Here is a 21,208-nt window from a genome sequence, read left to right as displayed (position 1 = left end):
ATATGAATCACACAATTAAGCTTAAACAGCAATGTAAAAAGTCATTAGAAACCAGAAGGCCCTTTGAATGTGAGAGACACATAAAAAAGTAAGTTTGGAACCTGTAATTCCTGCTGCTGGGGAGGCTAAAGCTGGTGGACTGCCTAAGCTGGGGAGTCCTGGATGCAGTAGAAACAAGGGGACCAGGTGTTCCCTCTAACCTTGCACCAATACAACGAGCCCCCAGCAGGGAACCACCAGACTGCCAAAATGGCCCAGGTCAGAAATGGAGTGAAAGGACCAGGCCAGTAAGGGGCTGCCACACTTCTAGAATGGGCAAAAAAGGGGAGATCCAGGCTCAAAAAAAAAATGGTGGGAGGAAAATGAAAATAAAGTTAATAAGAAAAGATTATAAAGTATGAATAACAAACAAAAAATTTTGGGAGGAAAATGAAATAATTAATATGAAAAGACTAAAGTATGAATAAACTATGATTCTGAGGTTAAGACAAGGCTATATTTGTTTTTCAAAATCATATACTGGCCAAAAAAGGCCAAAGAGCAATGGGGGGACAAGAAAACGGGCTACTGTCAAGCTGTGTGATCTTGCCCATGTGCTTAATAACCTCCTTTAGCATCAAATTTCAAACTTATAAAATAAAAAGGTTAGATTAGATGATTTCTATGGTTTCTTCCTGCTCTAAATCTAGAATTTTAGCATCTAGAGTCCAAAGAAACTGAGGAAAGAAAGAGTAAAGAAAGTTTAAAGAATCGGGAGTGGGAAGGGAAAGTAACTGACTTAATACTGTATAGACGAAAATGTATTCTCCGTAAATGAAGCCGCTGGGTAGAAGGGGGCCTAACACAAAGTCAGGCAGTTAGGGAGAATGGAGGCAGGAGACAAGAGGATGCCAGACTTGGCCTCCAGCTCGCCTTCACTTAGGATGAAAGAGAGGGAGGAGTGGGCTCTTCCATCTCCATCTGCCTGGGGAGCTGGGAGAGCACAGCGTGAGGGCAGCTGATGGAAGGAACGTGAGAGAAGGAGTAGGTCTTGTCCTAGAAAGAGTTCTAATGTCTAAATGTTGGAGTAGGATCACACACAGTGGGAGGAAGGAGAAGGAATGAGGGCTTCCGACCGTATTTTGTTTAGGGGGAGCAGACACTTGAGACTTCTTTTCTGAGAAATGTCTGTGTTTATAAGGACCACAAACCACCATAGAAGAAAGCCCCTGAAGGCATCTAACATCTAGGATAGGTAGGAGACACAGATCCAAAGGAAGAATATACTGGCCTTGGGATAGGTAAGTGGTAAACATGACTCGTGGAGACAGCAGAAAGAGTGACTTCTGTCACACGGCACAACATCCTTCTTGGGTTAATATTTCTGAGAGTTTGGCTCATCAGACCACACTCCAAAAACAAAACAAAACATAACTCTAAGCTTAAAAATATACATTGGGAAGGATAGAATGCACAAGAACTTTTCTAGAGCTAATAGATGAACAGGTTAGAGGAGACCTAATGCAGAGTTCTCATCCTAGAATGAGATGGAAACAAGGAGAGGAATGAAGTCAATCAACACTTCTCACAAAATGGTGCCACAAAGGAGTGCTCCTCAGAGTTGGAAGAATGAACAGGATGATGGCACAAAGAAGGATTCTACACTCTACTCTTATCTGGACTGGCGAAGGCGGAAGAAAGAGAAAAATAACTTAAATAATCAAGGACCTTGGGACAGGCATGAAAATGGGAGGAACAAAAGTGGGTTTCAAAGAGAATAAGCAGGACTAGCACATATACTAAATCCTTACTTAAAAGAGAAGGGAAATCAACAGAAAAGAATGAAATGGAGGAAAACACAAATGTAACCCTTACAATCCTAAATGCAAACTAATTACCCCCCCAATAAAATGGAAGAGAATGCTAGAATGACTAAGATAAAACCCAACAATCTGCAGCAGAAAAGTTTGAAAACGAAATCTCTGTCTCTCTCTGTCTCTCTGTCTCTCTCTCTCTCTCACACACACACACACAAACACACACACCAAATGGCACAGTATCTAAAGTCATAAGGAAAAAATACTAAAACATCAATAAAGCATATTGATAATAACACAATAATCGTAGAAAAGTTTAATGTTCCTCTCTCAGAGATAGCAAAATCTAACTCAAAAAATGAACCAGAAGAAAACCACAAACCAAAAGTCTGTTTGAAAAATTAGATACAAATGGCTCAAGAAATAATCTGAGATTTTAAAAATATACATTTTCACAGTATCAACGATATCTTTATAAAAACTTATTTTTTTACTAAGGTACAAAGAAATTTTGAACAAATATACTATAAAATAATTTATATAGGAAACTTACAATAAAGACATAGGCTTAAATGAATATTAATGACATTTTTAACAATGAGTGGTTCAAAGAATAAATCACAGAAACAATTAACTATGAAAAGGAGAAAAACAATGAGACAACATACCAAAACTTTTTGGATGCATCTAAAGCAGTCGTCAGAGGAAAAATTATATCTCTGAAAACATAAAATAGTAACAAAAAAGAGAAGGGATTAATGAACTGAACATGCAACTTAAAAAAAAAGCCTAAAAAAATCAACAAATTAACAAACCCAAAGCAAAAAATAAGAAACTACATTGAAAAGCAAAATAAAAAAAAAACTATTATAGGGTGTGCCATCCTTAATTTAAGCTATTAAAGCTTAAACTCACAATTCTTTTGCAAATCTTCTATAAATTATAAAGAAATGTGGTCCCTCATTTAAGAATATAATTAATAAACCTTTAGTATACTCATCAAAAAGAAAGGGAAATAAAATTAGGAAAATGAAAAACGAACAAAGTAAAGAGAAGAAATAAAAAATGATCAGAAACTGCTATATACAATGAGATGTTACAACTAAGAAATGAAATGGATAATTACCTACAAAAATATAAAATACCCAAATTGAAACAATAAATGGAGTTCTTAAAGTATCTAATCTCAGAAACTGAACATTCAGCAAACCATGAAGGAACCATCAAGGAGGGTGGGGGAGACTGCAAAGGAGCAGGTATATAGGAAATATAAAGTGAATTACATAAAACATTTAAAGAGCAAAGTAAACATACTTTGGTTATAAAATCTGTTGTCAATAACTGAGAAGGCCCTGTACTAAACTCTCTCTCTGAGGCATTTACAGATCTGATACTCAAAATATATAGATGCAAAAAATTTAAAATAAAATTTTAGCAGAGGCCAAGACAGTATATCCAAAAGAAATCACCACAACTAAGTTGGATTCTTACCAAGTATTCAACTGTGATTCAATATTAAGAAACAATTTGAATAATTAACCAAACCACAAAAAACCCAAAAAGATATTTTATCAATAAAAACTCTGACAAAAACAGTATTCATTAATGTAAAAGTCCCTAAAAATAGCAAAGCCATGACTAAAATAAAAAAACTAGTATTATTTTCAGACGATAAAATAACTCCCATGAGTTAATTTACATATTTTAGAAATGCTAAGTGTGTACAATAAGACAAGAAGATAAATTACTGATATAAACACAAGCAAAGAACAGATTAAAATAGTTCTTATTTGCAGACAATGAAGCCTCAGAGAATTAGCAAACCAAATAATCAAGATTTGTAATGTCAGTTCAGTCTGAATGCACAACCAAACCATTAGCATTTCCATAAAACAGTGACAAAACCATGCAGGAGAAAATAATAGAGAATTTTATTCAGGATTACTATAAAACATATAAAATACCTGGTAATTAACTTAATCAGACATTCAGCACATAAATAATACAATAATTATCTTCTCTTTACAGAAATAAAAGAAGAAAACATTGGAGGGAAAGTCAGTGCTCATGGCTGGGTAGTGTCAATATGATAACCATAAAGATGTCATATAAGTGAGGTTATAGTGCTGAGAGGTAGACAAAATAATAAAAATTAGGAGAAACAAAAGTTCTAGACCATCAAGGAAAAAACATCAAGAGTAGGAATGAAAGACTTTAAACCATATTATAAAATAACCATTATCACAACTTTTTGATACTGGTTTAAAAAGCTGAGAAATATATCAGAGTAACAGACTGCAAGAGGAAGAATCAGAAATAACAACATGTTGTCCCCCAGTGTCCAACACATCAAAGAACATATTCTTTCTGGGGAAGGGCTCTCCATGTGACAGAAACTTAAAGCAGATTAATAAAAATTGGGACATTATATCATAACCTATAAATAGATATGTAGCTTAAATATAAAAAGTTACAACATAAAAAATCAGGGGAGAATGGAAGGAATTATCTTTCAGAACTGTGACTAGGGAAATAAATACTAATCAAAGAATAAAGGTGACCTTAAAAGAGAAAAATTAAATAAAATTAAAGCTTATCTGTCAATGAAATCACTGATGCTAGAACATAAGACAAAGTGTTAAGTTCACGCAAACAAAAATGCACCAAATGTCTCTCACTAATGTCTCTCATCTAAGAAAAAGAATTCATCTGTTACGTGTCCGAGCGTAGGACTGAAAGTCAGCTACCAAAAGGCAAAGTGGTCAAAAGTTATGGATAAATACTTCTCAAAAGAAAAACTGCAAATTATCAGCAACCATGTAAAGATCACTCTAATCATTATAGAACTATAATAATAATGTCATTAATAAATAAAACATTAACTTTTAAATTCTGGAATTTTTACGCTAGACCTCTCAAAGTATCAAAGAATGATAAAAGACAGAAAAATCATCCCTGTGAGCTGGGCTGTGGGCACCTGGAGGGAGAACTGTAAACCTGAAGTCCAGGTTTTCTGGAAAACAATTTTCAACCCTGTGAAAAAAATGATGAGATTGTCCTTGTCCTTGACTCAGGGATCATGCTATCAGGTGTATACTCCAAGAAGGCCAGGTTCCAGGAATGCAAAGGTATTTATAGCAGCACTTTTTACATAAGCAAAAAGAAAAGCATACGGTGTACAGGAAAGCAAGCAAAGACAGAATGTAACCACAAGGATTACAATAATACAAATTCAAATGGCAGGCCTCGGTGACTGATGCTCAGGACAATGAAACTCATCTGGATGCCCCACCACACTCTGGTGAGACCCTGGTAGGATCAATGTTCCATAAGAACTAGCTAATTCCGAAGTTCTTCTCCCAGAGATTAGAGTGGGATAGAGGTGTTCCCCTACCCCCAACCACGGTGTTACGGGGAATGCTGAAATGTCTGCTTTTGCTACAGTTTCAAAGTCAATATCCTAAACTGCTCAGGGTAACCTAGAACCCTGAGAGACAGATGTATCCAAGGAGAGTGAGTCAAAGCATTCTTACTTTAAAGTAGCACAACCTACAACATACTTCTTCCACTGAGATCTGCTTATCTTTGTGAAGTTACTATCGTGTGTGTGTTCGTCCTTCGTTGCCGAAGAAGACCATGCCATCAGAGAGATGATGACGTGACTTGCACTTGACTTTGTTTTGAGGGAGGGAGGGCTGTGCAGGTCACCAGCCTCACTTCTCCTTCGCAGCCATCTGCATCCAGTGACCAGATATTCATCAGGATGACTGGAGATGACCCAGGATGAGGCAACTGGGGTTAAGTGACTTGCCCAAGGTCACACAGCTAGTGAGTATCGAGTGTCTGAAGTGAGATTTGAACTCAGGTCCTCCTGACTCCTGCACTGGGGCTCTATCCACTGCACCACCTAGCTGCCCATAGTTACTATTGTAATACTAGTGTAGCTATAACAGTCATTAAAAACAAGTATTGAAATAAGCTGAACTACAAATTGTTGTGTCACAATGTTAAAGTGAAATTTTCAAAAGTGATGAAGCATACTGCATCACGTCGCTTTTACTAAAAATAAAACTTCAATATTTTAATAAAACCAAGAGTTTTACACTGTTAATAAAAGAAAAATTCTTTAATATTATTTATTTCATCATTATTTCAATCTTTTTAACGTCTATGTTTTTGTGTGGCTTATAATGCATATGCTAGACTAGTACATGTGTGTATTTAATTTATAAATAGATATTTCTGTATTTAATATTTGGTATACACCATATTCTATATTACCTACAACACCATATGGGCGTATTCAAAACTTTCTATTGATAGGGGTACAGGGTCACAACATCTTGGAAACCACAGCACTAAGAGATTGTTTCATGAGGTGATGTAGCCAAAAGACTCCAAAACTGGGTGCCCAGTCCTCTGCTGATCCACTTCTTTGCTCTCAGGCAGATGATCCCCAGACAAAATGCTTGGTCCATTCCCAGGCTACTGCATGAACCCTTTCCATTTTGGGAAGTCCCTCCAGTCCTTATGATGCCCTGGAGAATTGAGGGTCCCTTCCACAACATGGGGGAGCCCGGAAGAGCCCTGGTATAGATTTTACAGCTCTTCTTAAACTGTGGATCACGACTGAATATGGGGTCGCAAAAAATCTGACAACAGTAAAAGGTTTCTGAACGTTCAAAGGCCAAAAATTAATTTAAAATCAAATATATAATGACACTGAGGTGTTTCTGGCAGCATTTGCCAGTGTTGCATTGGGCAACTTTACTGAAGCACTGGTTCTGAACACATAGCATGTACACTTTTCACTGAACATGCCCTCCAACCAAGCAGTACCAATCAAAGCTACAGAAACCTAAAAGGGTCCTAAGTGGAAAAAGTTTAAGAACCCCTGGTGTAGAAGGCAGCCTGATATATTTTTCTTTGACCAAGAAGCTATTCAAATTATTAATCATTAGATTAAACTAAAATTTGAGACTGAGAAGCACATGCTCTTCTGAGAGAAAATATTTCAGTTTTTCTTACAATTTATTGGTGTGGTACCACTACAGTTGGAGTAATTCAAAACGGGTCTCCTGTGTGGTAGTCAGAATTCATGGAGTTTCACTGAACCTACTAATTTCTCTGTCCCTTGGTTACTATTCATCACTGAATTTTATAATCATATTATTTACATTAATGCTATAAACTGTTATGGGAGAACATTTCATTGTATTTTTCTCTCAAAAAAAACCAACTATACTTTTAAGAACAAAAGGAGCATAAAATTTTTACACCTGTAATTTTTGGACCAACAACAGTGCAGATATAATTTTTTAAATAGAAATTGGTTCCTGGGGAGCAGAGAATTCATATTACATACTACCTACCCTTTGATGAAATTCAATCAATTATATGTTTCTTTAAATTCTGCTCACATTGAAGCTTTAATAATACTGCTTCTTCAACCCTTTTGCTAATATTCAATGATGCATGAAATGGAATATTATGTGAATACAAGTCAAGGATTCCACATTATCCGTACACTTAAAATTCAGCATAGAGGGAAGTCATTTTCTAACTCCATCTGGGCTTCATGGTAAACTGCACTCTGTACTAAAATAATGTTCATGGCTAAGTGAGTTTCACTGCTGCTCACTACCTGACCAGGTACCACCTGATGAGTACGCTACCCCTTTAAAAGGTCAGGAACAGGAAAGGGATATATTATGGACGACCCAAATGCAGGCTCGTACCCTGTTAGTTCAGGTTCAATGTTGGAAGGAAATGAGGCATTACTGAGTCATTTAACGATTTTAAAAGGAGGTTTACTTGGCCGTAGCATAAAGAAGTTATTCTGCAAAGATGTTTTAGCACTTAGTTTGGTTAGACATGGTCCTCCTAGACACAGAAAAGTCTAGTCAGCAAGGTAGGATGTGGTGACTCAAGAGCCTTAGAATATCAGCTGTCTGAAGGACCTGGACTCCACATGAGTGGCCCTTTGTATGCCCCTAAGTGACCAGGAAGCCATATCTGTATGGACAGAGCTGTCAGAAAGTCACATCAAGAGACATGGGCCAATCAAATGCTGGGGACAATTTTGTTGCCTTTCAGGGAAAAATCAGCTGAACTTGTATGAGGAAGGAAGGAAGGGAGGGAGGAAGGGAGTGAGGGAAGAAAGAAGGGGATGGAGGGAGGGAAGAAAGAAGGGGATGGAGGGAGGGAAGAAAGGAGGGAGGAAGAAGAGGAAAAGAGAGAAGGGTGGAGAAGAAAGGAAGGAGAGAGGAAAAGGGGATGGGAGGGAAAGAAGAAAGAGTAAAAAGGAGGGAAGATTAACAGAGAAGGAGGAAGGGAAGGAGAAAAAGAAAAAAGGAGAGAGGGAAAGAGGAAACGATCATTTATTAAGAGCTTACTTGGGGACATGAATACTGCAAAAAGAGACAGCCGGTTCCTGTCTCTGTGTGTGGCAACAGAGGAGGAGCCTGGCTCAGGGCCCTGGTCAGGACATGCTCTCACCAGAGGATCCACACAATGGATCCGTGAAGATTGTAGAGGGTAGTGTGTAGGACTGGCTAAGAGAAGGGAACACTGTACACACACACATCAAGGACATCTTTAAAGAAGGCACAGACTGCTTTTCTAAACAACATCCTAGAACAAACCAGTTAGCCAACAAGCATTTATTAAAGAGCTTGGTATGAGCTGGGCTCTGGCAAGGTCAGTATTTTCCAGTGGGGAAGACGACGTAAACAAGTGGGCACAAGGAGGGCAGGCACAAAGTGAATGAAGATAGTACAGACAACGCAAGATCCTGCTGGGCTCCCCTTCGGCTGCCAGTTCACCAACACTTTGCTGACATAGTGGATACAACACTCGACCTGGAGTCAGGAAGACTTGAGTTTGCTTCCTCCCTCAGAAACTTTCTGGCTGTATGACTGGACCAATCAATTAACCTCTGTCTGCCTCAGTTTCCTCACCTGTAAAATGGGGATAATAACAGCACCTACCTCACAGGGTTGTTTTGAGGACCAAATGAGATACTCCATGATGAGTTTTTTCCAAACCTTAAAGAGTTACATAAATCACAGAGGTTATTGTTGTTATTTTATTGGACAGGGCAGAACATTGCCTTGCAGACGGTCCTTCAACACAACATCTCTTACTTACCTATCCAAACCAGACAAGAGTTCTTAAAAGATTTAACAACACAGATAACTGTAAGTCAACATTCTGATTACTAATATCCCAGGAGGGATAAAATGGGGAGATAATAAGTCCATGTTGACTGATTGACTGACATGTGCTTACAAAGTGTCTGGCACCATCACTGAGGATGTCCTGTGAGCAGAATGAATCTAGGGGTTAGTTCCTTCTTGGTGGGGAGAGTCTTTAGATGCTGCTAGTCAGGAACAACATTGTGCTCACTGCATCATGCCCTGGAACACTGGAAAGCCTTTTAAGAAGATCCATAATCATCTATAAAAGCTATCAAGTGGACAGACAATTTTCATCATACAGACTCTGCTCTGCAGTTGAATGGATGGTCCATCCATCCACCGACCTTGGGACAGACATTCAATGTGGACAATGAGCTGGGCTGAGACTAGAAGAAGAAGAGGGGACTGAGTGAGATTGCATCTGGGAAATTCAGTGATGCTGAACTTCTCCCTGAAATAGATGTCTGATTATGCTCTCATGACCGGCTACATGAAGTCATGGCCCACCACAATCTCCAAAGAATTAAAATGTGGGGCAGTGGAAATGTGTTCCATGGGTAGAAGAGTAAGGTATGTTACCAAGGGAGAAGCAACATAAAAGATATTCTCTAATAGTGATATCTGGATCATGCCTTAAAGCTTGCAAAGCGCTTTACATGCATTGGACCCCAAAGACAGCTCTATGAAGCATTACTCCATTTTAACTGATACTCTGAGATGCTAAAATTGTTTGGTTATGGCCACACAGCTTGAAAGCATCAAAAGCGGCAGCTGAATCCAGGTCCTCCAGTCTCCAAGTCCTGTACACTCTCCACTACTCCATACTATCTCTCATAATGTCACATTATCAGAAATATGAGCCAGAAAAGATGCTGGCCCAACTATGTAGTTATTACTACTAGATAGCACATATGTTCCATTTGGCATATAGACAAGAACACCTATCAAAGTCAAGGTCTATCCACTAAATTCTTCATACAAGGCTCAAACGTCAAGATCAAGAAAGTTATCTGATGCAGAAGAAAACTGCATGAAGCTTGGAATCTCAGGACCCAAGTTCAAATACTGGCCCTGTCATTTACTATTTATTCATTCTGAGGCAATTCACTGAATCCTCTCTAGGTCCCAGTTTCCTTATCTGTAAAACAAGAAGGCTGCTGACCTCTGAGGTCACTTCAAGCTCTAAACCTACTAAGAAAAATGTTCATCTTTGAAACCCACTTCGTTTACCAGCCAATCCTTCAGGAAGGCAATTGCGACACTGAACTTATTTTTTAGAGTTGTTTCAATTCATTTATTTGTAGAGATAATCTGATGTTCTCAGAGTGCACAAATATATGCACCACTGAATAATAATGAATTCTGTTGTAAGTACATTGACTAGTAAAATATCTTTCCAAAAGTTATTACAAGATAAATTGCAAAATTGATTTAGAAATAGCAACTCGTATATTATGGCACATCATTCTCATCTAAAAAGAGTTACTTACATGAGATAAGATGGCCAACTCATGATGACAAGTGACTGCATTCCTGTTGGCTTCCATAAAATATCGCTGTGTGCGCCTTCTCTCCCGCTCCAGCTTCTTTTCTAAAGCAAGCTGGGAGGTGGACAAGCCATCCAAATATTTCATCATGACATCGGATATCATTGAGCTGACCTCCACCACATCTGGCCGCGCTTCTGCATCCGGAGTTAAGCATCTAAGAAAAGAGCAGTCATTTATAGAATGATCCATGTCAATCACCTGCACCTCCCCTGGGGAGGCCCTCAGTTAAACACATCATGTGTCTTGTGCTTCCATATTTTATACAATATTGGTAAAAATGGGTTAAAATGAACACAACAAAAGACAGTTTTGAAGGAGAAAAGCAGAGATAAATGGATACGATAAAGCTTCAGGACTAGAAAGGATGGATGAGGCAGGTGGTCCCAGAGGCTCAGAGTGGCAAGGGTGAGGGGTCTGTGAGGTAGGCAGTACCAAGCAGACTGGAAGCAGGTGTAGCATTCTCAGGACTCTTGAGCTCTGCCTGGCTAAACCAGGAAGGTCCTTCTCCCTCCTCCACCGGGGGGTCTTCCTGCATCCCTATCCCACAGATCATGACTTCTACAGCATGAGGAGCAGCACGCCCAAAGTCACCGAGCTGAGCTCCCTGACTCCCCACATCGTAGGACAGATGCTGCCAATCACGGTATATTCATACTTCTCAGTTATCTGATGGTGCAATTATCCTTCTACTGACATGCTCCTTACTGGTTGAGTTTTTAAACTAAGATCTAATTTTTACTTCAGTTACTGAATAACATCAAACATATCTGAATATCCCCTAATATGTTCAAATCCCATGTTTTATATTTTGCAACAAGAACCCCTGTGCGCCCACAGTTTTTCTCCAGGAATCAAGGCACTGAAACTAATTAGTTCCACAAATCTAAACAAAATTCTAATTCATCAGTTTTGGATTTGTTCTCCTTTCTGGACCATCACAGATACTGCTTGATTTTTTAACCTTCTTTTTTAGAATTAAAAGGAGTCTTTTCTAAGTAGGGCAAGATAGCAACGCATTAGCAGGCTGATCAGTTGTAAGGCACAGCTTGTTGGATTCAAGACATGGGGTTTGAAGGAAGCGCAGTTCTTCCTTCTAGCTCTGGGTCAACAGGATGATGCTGTGATTATGTAGGACCACCTCATATCTCATCAAGTTAAGTGTATGGAACTTGTACATAGAAGAAATGTTCCCTCGGTTTAGACACATAAAGCAGTGTTGAGTTTCACTTTCTAATTCAAAAGTTATCCAGTTCTCATTTAAATGGCAAAGGTGATTATGGGTTCATGACTGCTGTCTCATCAAAAATGCCTCCTGTAAAAGTTCTCTTCATTTTCCATTAATTATAATTTTCTAAATTCTGAAATCTTAGACAATACAAATTGGACCAGAATGCTCCTGGCCAACATGTTGCTATGAAAGGAAGCAGCTCTTTTTTTTCTTAATTGAAAAACCAACTGGAAGCTAGCATTACTTTCATTATAGACAGAAATACAAGACACTTAAAGTGGAATTCTACTTAGGTCATATTCTCTATGGAGCCATCCTTTTAAGAGCCAATCTTAGAAACAATTCAAGTTTGATTGAATATGGTTTTTATCCTCAAAGCATAGACTTAGAGATAGAATCTGTCTGCCTCTAATACTCAAAACTTCAGAACTTTAGAAATGGACTGCCAGATTCTGCCAGGGGAATGAACTTTAGTCCCATTTCTGTGAAGCAACTCCCTTCTCGGTCGCTCTAAAGAATATTCAAGATAGCAGAATCCAGGAAAAAATACAAATAATAATGGTATAGGATGAGAAGGGTTCCAACGTGTAGTGTCAAATTGAGGTAAAATTCAGTACCTTTCCAGATATCAAAATGCCCAGCAAGAACTCCAAAGAGGCCACACAAGGGCTGCTGATGGAGCTCTCTAACCCTTAAGAAAATAATCTGAGATGTGCATGGGTCAGGGTGGGGGAAGAGCAAGGAGAGAGATCTCTCTCACCCCACTTTGCAGTTTTGTTCTAGGAAGCCCTGCAGGAAGGACTTAGTGGATAGAATGGTTTAGTGGAAGTGTTCTGCTTATTACATTTTTCAATAAGCAAGTATTTTGATGCTTAATAGAATAGGAAAAATAAAAAAAAAATAAGTCCACACATATGTGACTTCTGTATTTTTCAAGATCTTATCTTTAAAATGATTTCAAAGAATAATTTTGCTACCCATGAATGCTTCCCAAACAAAATACCAACGAGTTTAGGTAACCCAGAACAGAGACGAAAGAATAAAGTGATCTGAATATTCTGTGTAGAAATGGAAATATTTTTCCATCTCCTTTTATATGAATTGGCAAAGTAAACAGACAGTAATATCCAACACTCTCCACAGGGGTAAAAATAGCGACCTGGGTGCCTGGCAGACTGGCGAAATTTATCTCCTTGCTCCCCCAGACTCTCTGAAGTTGCTAAGTTATTCTCCCACTTAGGAAAAAAACTACTCAAAAAGAAAAGTGTCACAACTGAATATGAATATGTATCCCATGTGCCAACAGGAGGGAAGGGGAAAAGTAGACTTGAGGAAGGTAAATGCAGAGGGCCGTCGATGACAAGTCTGTGTAGAAAAGGAAAGTGGGAAGATACCAGGGCAGACCAGAGAAGCAGTCAAACTTGATCTGGAGAAATTCATAATCTGAAACCAAGGAGAATTCTAGGAAGGATAATAAGGGGTCTCCCAGAGAAATGGTATATCCTAGGCCAGCAGCACCAAACTCAAATAAAAATGGGGTCACTCAACCACATACAACAATCCCTGTGGGCCACATATTGACTTAATTTTTAGACAAAATGTGATGTCTGCTTTGATACATTTTTGTATGTTTTGTGAAATATTTCCCAGTTACATTTCTAGCTAGCACTCAGGAGTGTTATAGGCCTCACGTTTGACCTCTCTGCCATAGGTTACCAAGGTAATTCCCACTCTTCTCTACTTTCCCTCCTTATTCATACAGCCAGACAACAAGCTATGAGAGGAATGGAAATCATGAATGTATTCATACACATATAGGCACATGGATGTCCATATGTGTACATTACATATATACATACATATATACATATGCACACACGTAGACAGTCTTGACATCTCTAGAGAATCTATTACCTTTTTGCTCTACAGAGGACCATCCCAAAACCAAATACTTCAATTCAATAAACGTTTATTAAGTGCCTACTGCGTGTAAGGCCACAGAGAGACCCAGACAAAGCATTCTAAGAAAACAGGAAAGGGAGAACCCCATCAGCCGGTGAACGGCTGAACAAATCACACACTATCAATGGACTGGAATGTCCCTTTATCATAAGAAATGGTGAAAGGGGCAGTTCCAGGGAAGTATGTATACAATAACAATACTCCAGAAACAAACAATTTGGCAAACCATCAAGCTCCGGCCAAGATGCTAACAGCTAAAATGTGTGTGGTGTTTCCTAGCTGCCCAGCACTTTGCTAGGCACTTTACAAATATCATCTCATTTGATCCTCATAACAACCTTGGAAGGGAGGTGCTGCTATTCTCCAACTTTTATTGTAGCAAAACATTAAAAACAAAATGGGTGTCCACCCCCTGGGAATGGCTGAAGTAAGTCATCCAAGTCTGGGCTGAGAGGTGATGGGCCAGAGAGGGCTAGAATGAAGCAGTTTTCAGATGCAGCCAATGTGCTGAGTCGCTTTGCTTAATTATTCTCCTATTTGTCTGTTGTCACAGAAGACTTCTTTGGGGAATAAGGAGGAGAGGGAAGGGCACGGTGCCTGGCACCCAGCAGGCCCTGGATAAGTTACTTTGGATTGCCTGAGTTAGTGGGGAGAGACAGAGATGCAGCCAGCAGCAAACAACATCTATAAGACAACTAAAACGCACACAGGAGAAAAGGCAAAGGTTTAAAGAGGACAGAAGCAAACCAGGTCACTGAATGACCAGTGTGTTAAACGAAATATGTACCGTTATTAAAAGCAAATGACACATAACAAAGTATGGTTTCAAATACAATCTTTTTTTTTGTTCTTTCTATGCTGAAATATTGGTTTGTTCATGATGGTAAATTTAATCTAAATAAAACATAATTTTAAATTTTAAAAAACTTAGATAAATGGTGCTGACTTATCATAACTATTTTCAAGAAATGAGCAGCTGACAATATCCATCATTATTAACAATTTATGTATACCGTGCTCACTTTTCATCATTTATCAACCACTATGGAAGGCTGCTGGGGAGCGGGGGGGAAGAGCGGTCCCCTTGTGGTCTCTATTTGTAAAAATCCGTGAAAATTCGTAACTAAATTACCTGCTGATTATAACTGCAACTTTTTCAGAGTAGATCCCTTCTTGGACTGGTTCATAAACTGCCTCTACTATCTACAAAAGAAACAGAACAATGTTAAAGGGGGAACATATCCCATCTTCTCTAGGAGAATGCTAATATTTTTCTTTGGTGGGACATTTAAGACAACATGAAAGAATTACGAAGTTAAAGCAGCCAGGGATAATTAGCACCATAAAATGTATGTCAGGTTATGTCATGTCACTGTATTACATCATATTACATTAAATTACATCATATAGCATCATATCATATCATATTACATCATCTCATACCATACATATCACAGCCTATCGATAAATTACTAGGGATTGAACAACACATCTGAAAATGAAGGTTTCCCCTTACGATATAATTACGTCCATACCTACATCAAAATAGAATTTGAGACGATCTGAAATTCAACATAATTTTCTAAATATAATTTGGGAGTCTAAATTTTTAAGTTTAAATTATAGGGAGATGTATGACAGATGTAGGTGATATGTGATTATTAGAAGACAGGAGAGTTAAGGTACCTTTATACATAATTTAACAAACCTCACCTCTTGACAACCTCTTAAAATCATATGCATTCCTTTTAGAGGCAAAGTGCTAGCCCTCCGAGAGTCCTCAGATGGGTCCGCTCTGTTAAATCTGCTTACCTTAGTTGCTAAGGAGAGCATGTTGGTGCTGTAGAAGGGAGGGTTCAGGGTCGCCATCTGATAGAGGATACAGCCTGCAGCCCAGATATCAGCTTTCTCCCCATAGGGCTCACTCTTCAAAACCTCGGGGCTAAGTGAAAACAAGTAAGTCAATAAATATATAAGAAGGATAAAATGATGCAAAATTGGGCTGAATTTTCAGGATGTCAACCTAAGACACATATTCACTTCATAATTATTCTCACCTAGAATAACAATGTTTTAGCATCTGAATGTACTATACAATGCTTATACTTTTACAAGAAAAAACTTATTATGTCTTGTAACAGTATTATCATATCTAACAATGTTCCAAGAACCAAGTTTAAAGTTTAATTAGTTAATAAAAAATAAGTAATGATTTGAAAAGAGCTTCATTCGGTCCACAGGCAAGTCTGTTGTATCTCATTTGCAAAACTGGCAATCATCACATAGAAAGTCTGAAAGGTTAGATCTTAATCACTTCTAAAACATAAATAAAAATTCAATATCCTCTTTAGAAAAAAAAAGTCAGATCTATTTCCACTCAACAGCCATACAAAGGGAAGGAGAAGGAAAGGAGACAGAGAGGGAATGGGGAAGGGAGAGGAAAGGCCCAAGGAAGAAAGGAAGAGCTGAGGGAAAAGAGTAGGGGAAATGGAAGAGAAAACAGAGAGGGAAAGAGACCAAACATCTGTCCTTACAAGAAAATGGTGAAAGTACAGTTAGATCACGTAAGCCAACTTCAGAGTTTAGTGATGGATGACTAACTGTGTCCATCCATCCCACAGACTACACAGTCATGAGTACATATGCGCTGACTGCAATACCTGCTGAGCAACGTTAGAAATGGACATTTCTAAAAGTGGAATGGGTCTAACATTACAACTGACAGATGGTGACAAATTTAAACTTTACATCTATGGGCTAAGTCCTTTTAAAAAATTATGGTGAGCAATGCTTTCAGTTATTAGAAAAGACAGTGAGGATGTGAAGACCTGGACATGATTACATTTCATTACTGGTCATACCCGTTAGCTGCCAGATCTACAAGCATTCATTTAAAAGAGAAAGATAATGCACAACATTTCTCCAGTTCAAAGTACACAGAAAATTCCATAAAGTTAATTCTGACCCACTAAGAGCAGTGGCTATTTAGATTCCAATTATGTACAAGTTCCCACTCTTGACTAATAAGGTCAAGTTTTCAAAGAGCAGCTAAATTACTAAAAAATGTGAACACTTTAAAAATAAGATGCATTCTGCTAACTGAATATACTAATCACTATGTGGCAAAATAATTCAACTCACATGTATGATTATGGATTGGATACCTGACTCCTGAGAAGAAGTCTGATTTAAACCTTATTAAAAATGTAAACATGTATTCTTTTTGGAATCACCTGACTTTTCCATTCATATAAACTGCCTGAAGAAACATCTCTATAGGCTTGCACATGAGAGGAGCAAGGACAGCCACACCAAAGACTGCACAATGACACATCTTCTTGGCTCTAAGGCATGTACACCAATGGGTCCTCAGGGCAACTTCAGAAAAGGATGGGGATGGGGGGAGAACTTGCATATGATCCTCACCACAACTGACCTTGGATGTAAGAGTGAAGTAGAAAAACTTATTACTGATACTCCCCACTCCCCAGTCCAACATCCCTGGACCTTGTCCTCTTTCCTGATCCCCTAAACCAGCACCCAGCTGCACTCCAACGACATCACTGAAATTCCCAAGAATTTATAGAGGGAGTGTTTGGTGGCTTCTCCATGCATCATTTCAGCTGTAATTATACCTCCAAATGCAGGTCGCCAATCCGTAAACGAGACTTAAAGGAACATACATTTCTCCAACTGCATTTACTTTGGGGTCTGTGCTATGGGACATATTATCTTACAGTCTTCTGCAGTATCTTGGAATGAGAGTTTAAACATACATAGAACATTATTTTTCTAGAACTAAACTAAACAAACAACCAAAAAGCCCTCATCAAGCAAGATAAAGGAAAAAAAGAAGTTTTAGTCAGTCAATCCTAAACTCTATTTAGCATCTACCAATAAGCCCAGAATTGTATGAGAAAAGAGAAAGCTACACACATACACACACATACATATACATGTATGTGCGTATTTGGACAAGGACAAACTTTAGTTAATGAGCTGGGGACTGAATGCTAGATTTAATGGCAGATCATGGTGTAAAGAGATTGATAGATCATTATCAGAACAACCAGGGTTGCTATAAATCTTTGTTGACTGGCAAGAATCAAGGAAGAGAAAACAGTATTATTCTTTCAACAGATTTTCCATACTTCAGGAATCTGATTCTGCCCATGCAATTGTGACCTTGCAACATTTTGAGAAGATGTCTCCAGGAATTTCTGTGGCTGAAACATTTATCCATGATCATCAACCTGTTGTATCTCAAAATCACTATCATTCTCATCATGTAATCTTCAGTGAGAACTCACTTTATCTGAAGTTGCAAGAATGAATGACTTGTTCATTTCTGAATTTTAAGCAACAAACATCATCATGAATTGGTAACAAGTTTGGAAAGAGTAAGGAAAAGGGAAAATGTCAAGTGGTTTGTCAAATGTCAAGGTTGATGTTTGTTGCCATCACCAGCATTGATTGAGTTCAATTTTATGATACACTTTTTAAAAGATTCAGCTGGATTCGTGGTTGATACGTCAAAACATCTATGGATCTTTGTTTTCATCACTCCAGCTACTCCTACCAGGGTCTTCTTGTTCTCTGCCATTGTTACCCATCATCTTCCTCTTAGTTCTCAATTAAGGATCTATCCAATGTACTGAAACCCAGCCAACTGATGCCCATCCAGCTGTACACTACAATCTACGCAACGTGCATTCTTCACCTACTTTATTTTTGGTGTGTGACTAAGGACAGAGTATCTCACAACAGAGACACTCTGATGTTCTTGAGATCAATGCAACTAGCACAATGAAACTTTACAATGTGAGTATTTAAATACACAGCCTATCTATGGGGGATCCTCCACCTATCTGGTCATGCACAGGAAAATGCCTCTCAAAGGTGTTGCTAAGCAGAGCACAAATTCTGACAGACATTAATGAGCTAGAAGGAATTTAAGAACAATTTCTACTCATTCACTGTGTGAACAACCTGGTTAAACCAAAAGGATCCAGATTATATCAGTACCACATGATACCACTGTGCCAAAGACTATTAAACGTAGGGAAAATCAAATTGAAACAATCAGATGAAAATGTCAATAGTTTGAAAAAAAGAGTCATCTTGGGCAGGGTACAAACAGATCACAGGAAATGATTTCTCCAGGGAGCACACATCCAGTACAAGTACAGATATAAACACATTTGCATGCCTCCAGACATAAGGCAAATGGATACTCTAAAGAATAAACTGCAATCTAATGTTGTTTTAAAAAACAGATCTGTTAGAGCTCATTTCAACAAAGAAAAAAATTTTTCCAGATCTGGCTATCCTAAAGATGCCACTTTCTTCAGAATTTAAAACATTACTAAATACATTCACAAATTCTGTTAACAAAGATCTATCCTATACTATATCACTTTTTTCAAAATATAATTTTGATGCCCTTTGATGTCATGGAAGAGATAAATCATTCATATTTTGTGGATGACCTCAAAAGCAAAGGTAATATGGCATTAGAGGGACAATCCATGGTGAAAGTTAGTGACTTTTTTTTCCATTTCTTTCTTCTTTTTGGAGATATCACCAGGTGCAAATTAGTGGGGTTCTGGAATAGGAAATTTGAGAAGGAAATGGCTTAGAAACCATTTCTGAATTTGTGGTGGTAACAATGGTGGTGATGGTGGCGATGGTCAGTGCAGGGGAGGGGAAGGGATGTGGATTCTCTAGATTTTCTCAAAAGTGGCTAGAAAAGAGTGATTCAGGGAAAGAAAAGAATGGAATTCCTGCAGTGGAGAGTTCAAAGACCAGTATCAGTGTGGCAATCTCAAGCACAAGTCTTTATACTAAATGTTTAGCAAAACCTATTTTCTGTAAGAAATACCCCATTTATTCATCAATGTCGACAATTTTGCATCTAGTTCAAACACACACACACACACACACACACACACACACACACACAAATCTAAAACTAAAATTTAACTGTTTTTCCAGTCCCAATTACGTAACATTTCATTTAAATTAAATTTGGACCTTAAACAAAAGGTCCAACTCCATGCTATACTCTCTTAATCTCAAAGAAAACTTGTGAAAAGAAAGGGCAATACTTGAGGAAACTGTGCCCTTCTACTCTTAATCAATTACCAGGAAAGGATCTTTTCTTTTTCTCATCTCTACAACCCCTATCTTCCACTGTAGGGGAAAATGAAAATGAAAAAGAAGAAGCAGGCAGTAAAACAGTTGCCAAAAGTCACAATGTTTCTGGCATTAAGCTTCAAATACCCTAGTGGTATAACAGCTTTATATAATTACAAATAAAAACAATGAGTGAGAAAAGGAGTTACAGAACTACCAGTGGGAGAGAAGAGATTCTGTGAACCTTCTTGTCAGTCCATTTCTCGCCTTCCAAAAGAGCACATCCTAAGTCTTTGGAGAATATAACTGAGATAAGAGATTTAAATCCACACTACAGCAGAAAACTTACATCAATTACTTTTTTGTTTGGAAGGCCATTATGAAGACTATCACTGCTTTGTAATAACTTTAAATTTCCCTCATTGGATTGCCTAAACTCCATCTTGGAAAATAAATGCAAGAAGGTCCATCAAGTTAGTACAATGCTTTCACAAGGATTGCTCATCTATGTAAAGACTATTAAAAAATAAATGACTTTCCACAAAAAAAATTAATTATTGTACTCAGAGAAACAAAGTTTAGCACTATTTCTTGATTTGTGAATCTATCAAAGCTAAACACTGAAAAGGCTGGGATCCTACTAACTCAGAATTAGTGATAACTAAGTCTCTTCTAAAATCAGAGCACTCATGTGCAAATAAGGTACTGATCTGGACAGAGGCAAGGGAAGATGGGTTATTAAAAACAAAATTCATCTTAGTACTAGGGGAAAAAGTTTGCTAAATATAGCAACAGTGGAAACAAGGATGGGAGGAAGGATGATTAACTATTTCAGAGTAAATAAGGACTATTAGCATAGCCACAACTAAACTGCTAATTATACAGAAGAAAAAGGCAACAAAATTGTATTTCTTCAAAACTATTCAGCAGTTTAGACTTTTCATTAATTTTGGAAAGGACCTTGGTCATGAAAAGGTTTCACTGTGGGCTTATTTTATAGCATACAGATATCAAACTAAATGATGAGAAGAAGAGTTTGTCTTTATTAAGTCACGTGTGCAACCTTGGGTGACTTATGTCAACTCTCTGGACCTCGGCTTCCTCCGTGAAAAAAAAGCGCATTAGTCTACATCGAAGGTTTGTTGTTTTTTTTTTTTTTTATTTTGTAATGTTTAACAGTCACTGCCATACAATTGTGATTTTATCCCCCCCACCTACCCCCCACTCCCCCCCCCTCCCCACGACTGCATACAATTCTGTATAGATTCTACATATACTTTCCTATTGAGTATATTTTCACTATAGTCATGATACATCGAAGGTTTTTAACTTTACTGG

At 38.1% G+C, this 21,208-nt stretch overlaps 1 protein-coding gene across 7 annotated transcripts in view; it reads right to left on the bottom strand.

Moving 5' to 3' along the window:
• Positions 1-21,208, bottom strand: part of NEK10 (NIMA related kinase 10) — a 237,154-nt gene that overhangs the window by 65,771 nt on the left and 150,175 nt on the right. For 4 of the 7 annotated variants that reach the window (XM_072651141.1, XM_072651146.1, XM_072651143.1 and 1 more), the window contains 4 exons: positions 15,548-15,677; positions 14,868-14,938; positions 10,486-10,699; positions 2,465-2,515 (listed from right to left, as the gene is read on the bottom strand). In XM_072651141.1, the coding sequence (XP_072507242.1) occupies positions 2,465-2,515; positions 10,486-10,699; positions 14,868-14,938; positions 15,548-15,677 (466 nt within the window). Of the gene's footprint in view, positions 1-2,464; positions 2,516-8,455; positions 8,756-10,485; positions 10,700-14,867; positions 14,939-15,547; positions 15,678-21,208 lie in introns of those variants that run through there. The other 3 variants (XM_072651142.1, XM_072651144.1, XM_072651147.1) reach the window with 2 other exon arrangements.

Source organism: Notamacropus eugenii, chromosome 3 (genome assembly GCF_028372415.1).
Source record: "Notamacropus eugenii isolate mMacEug1 chromosome 3, mMacEug1.pri_v2, whole genome shotgun sequence".
NCBI lineage: Eukaryota > Metazoa > Chordata > Mammalia > Diprotodontia > Macropodidae > Notamacropus > Notamacropus eugenii.
This window is presented reverse-complemented; position numbering and strand designations above follow the sequence as displayed.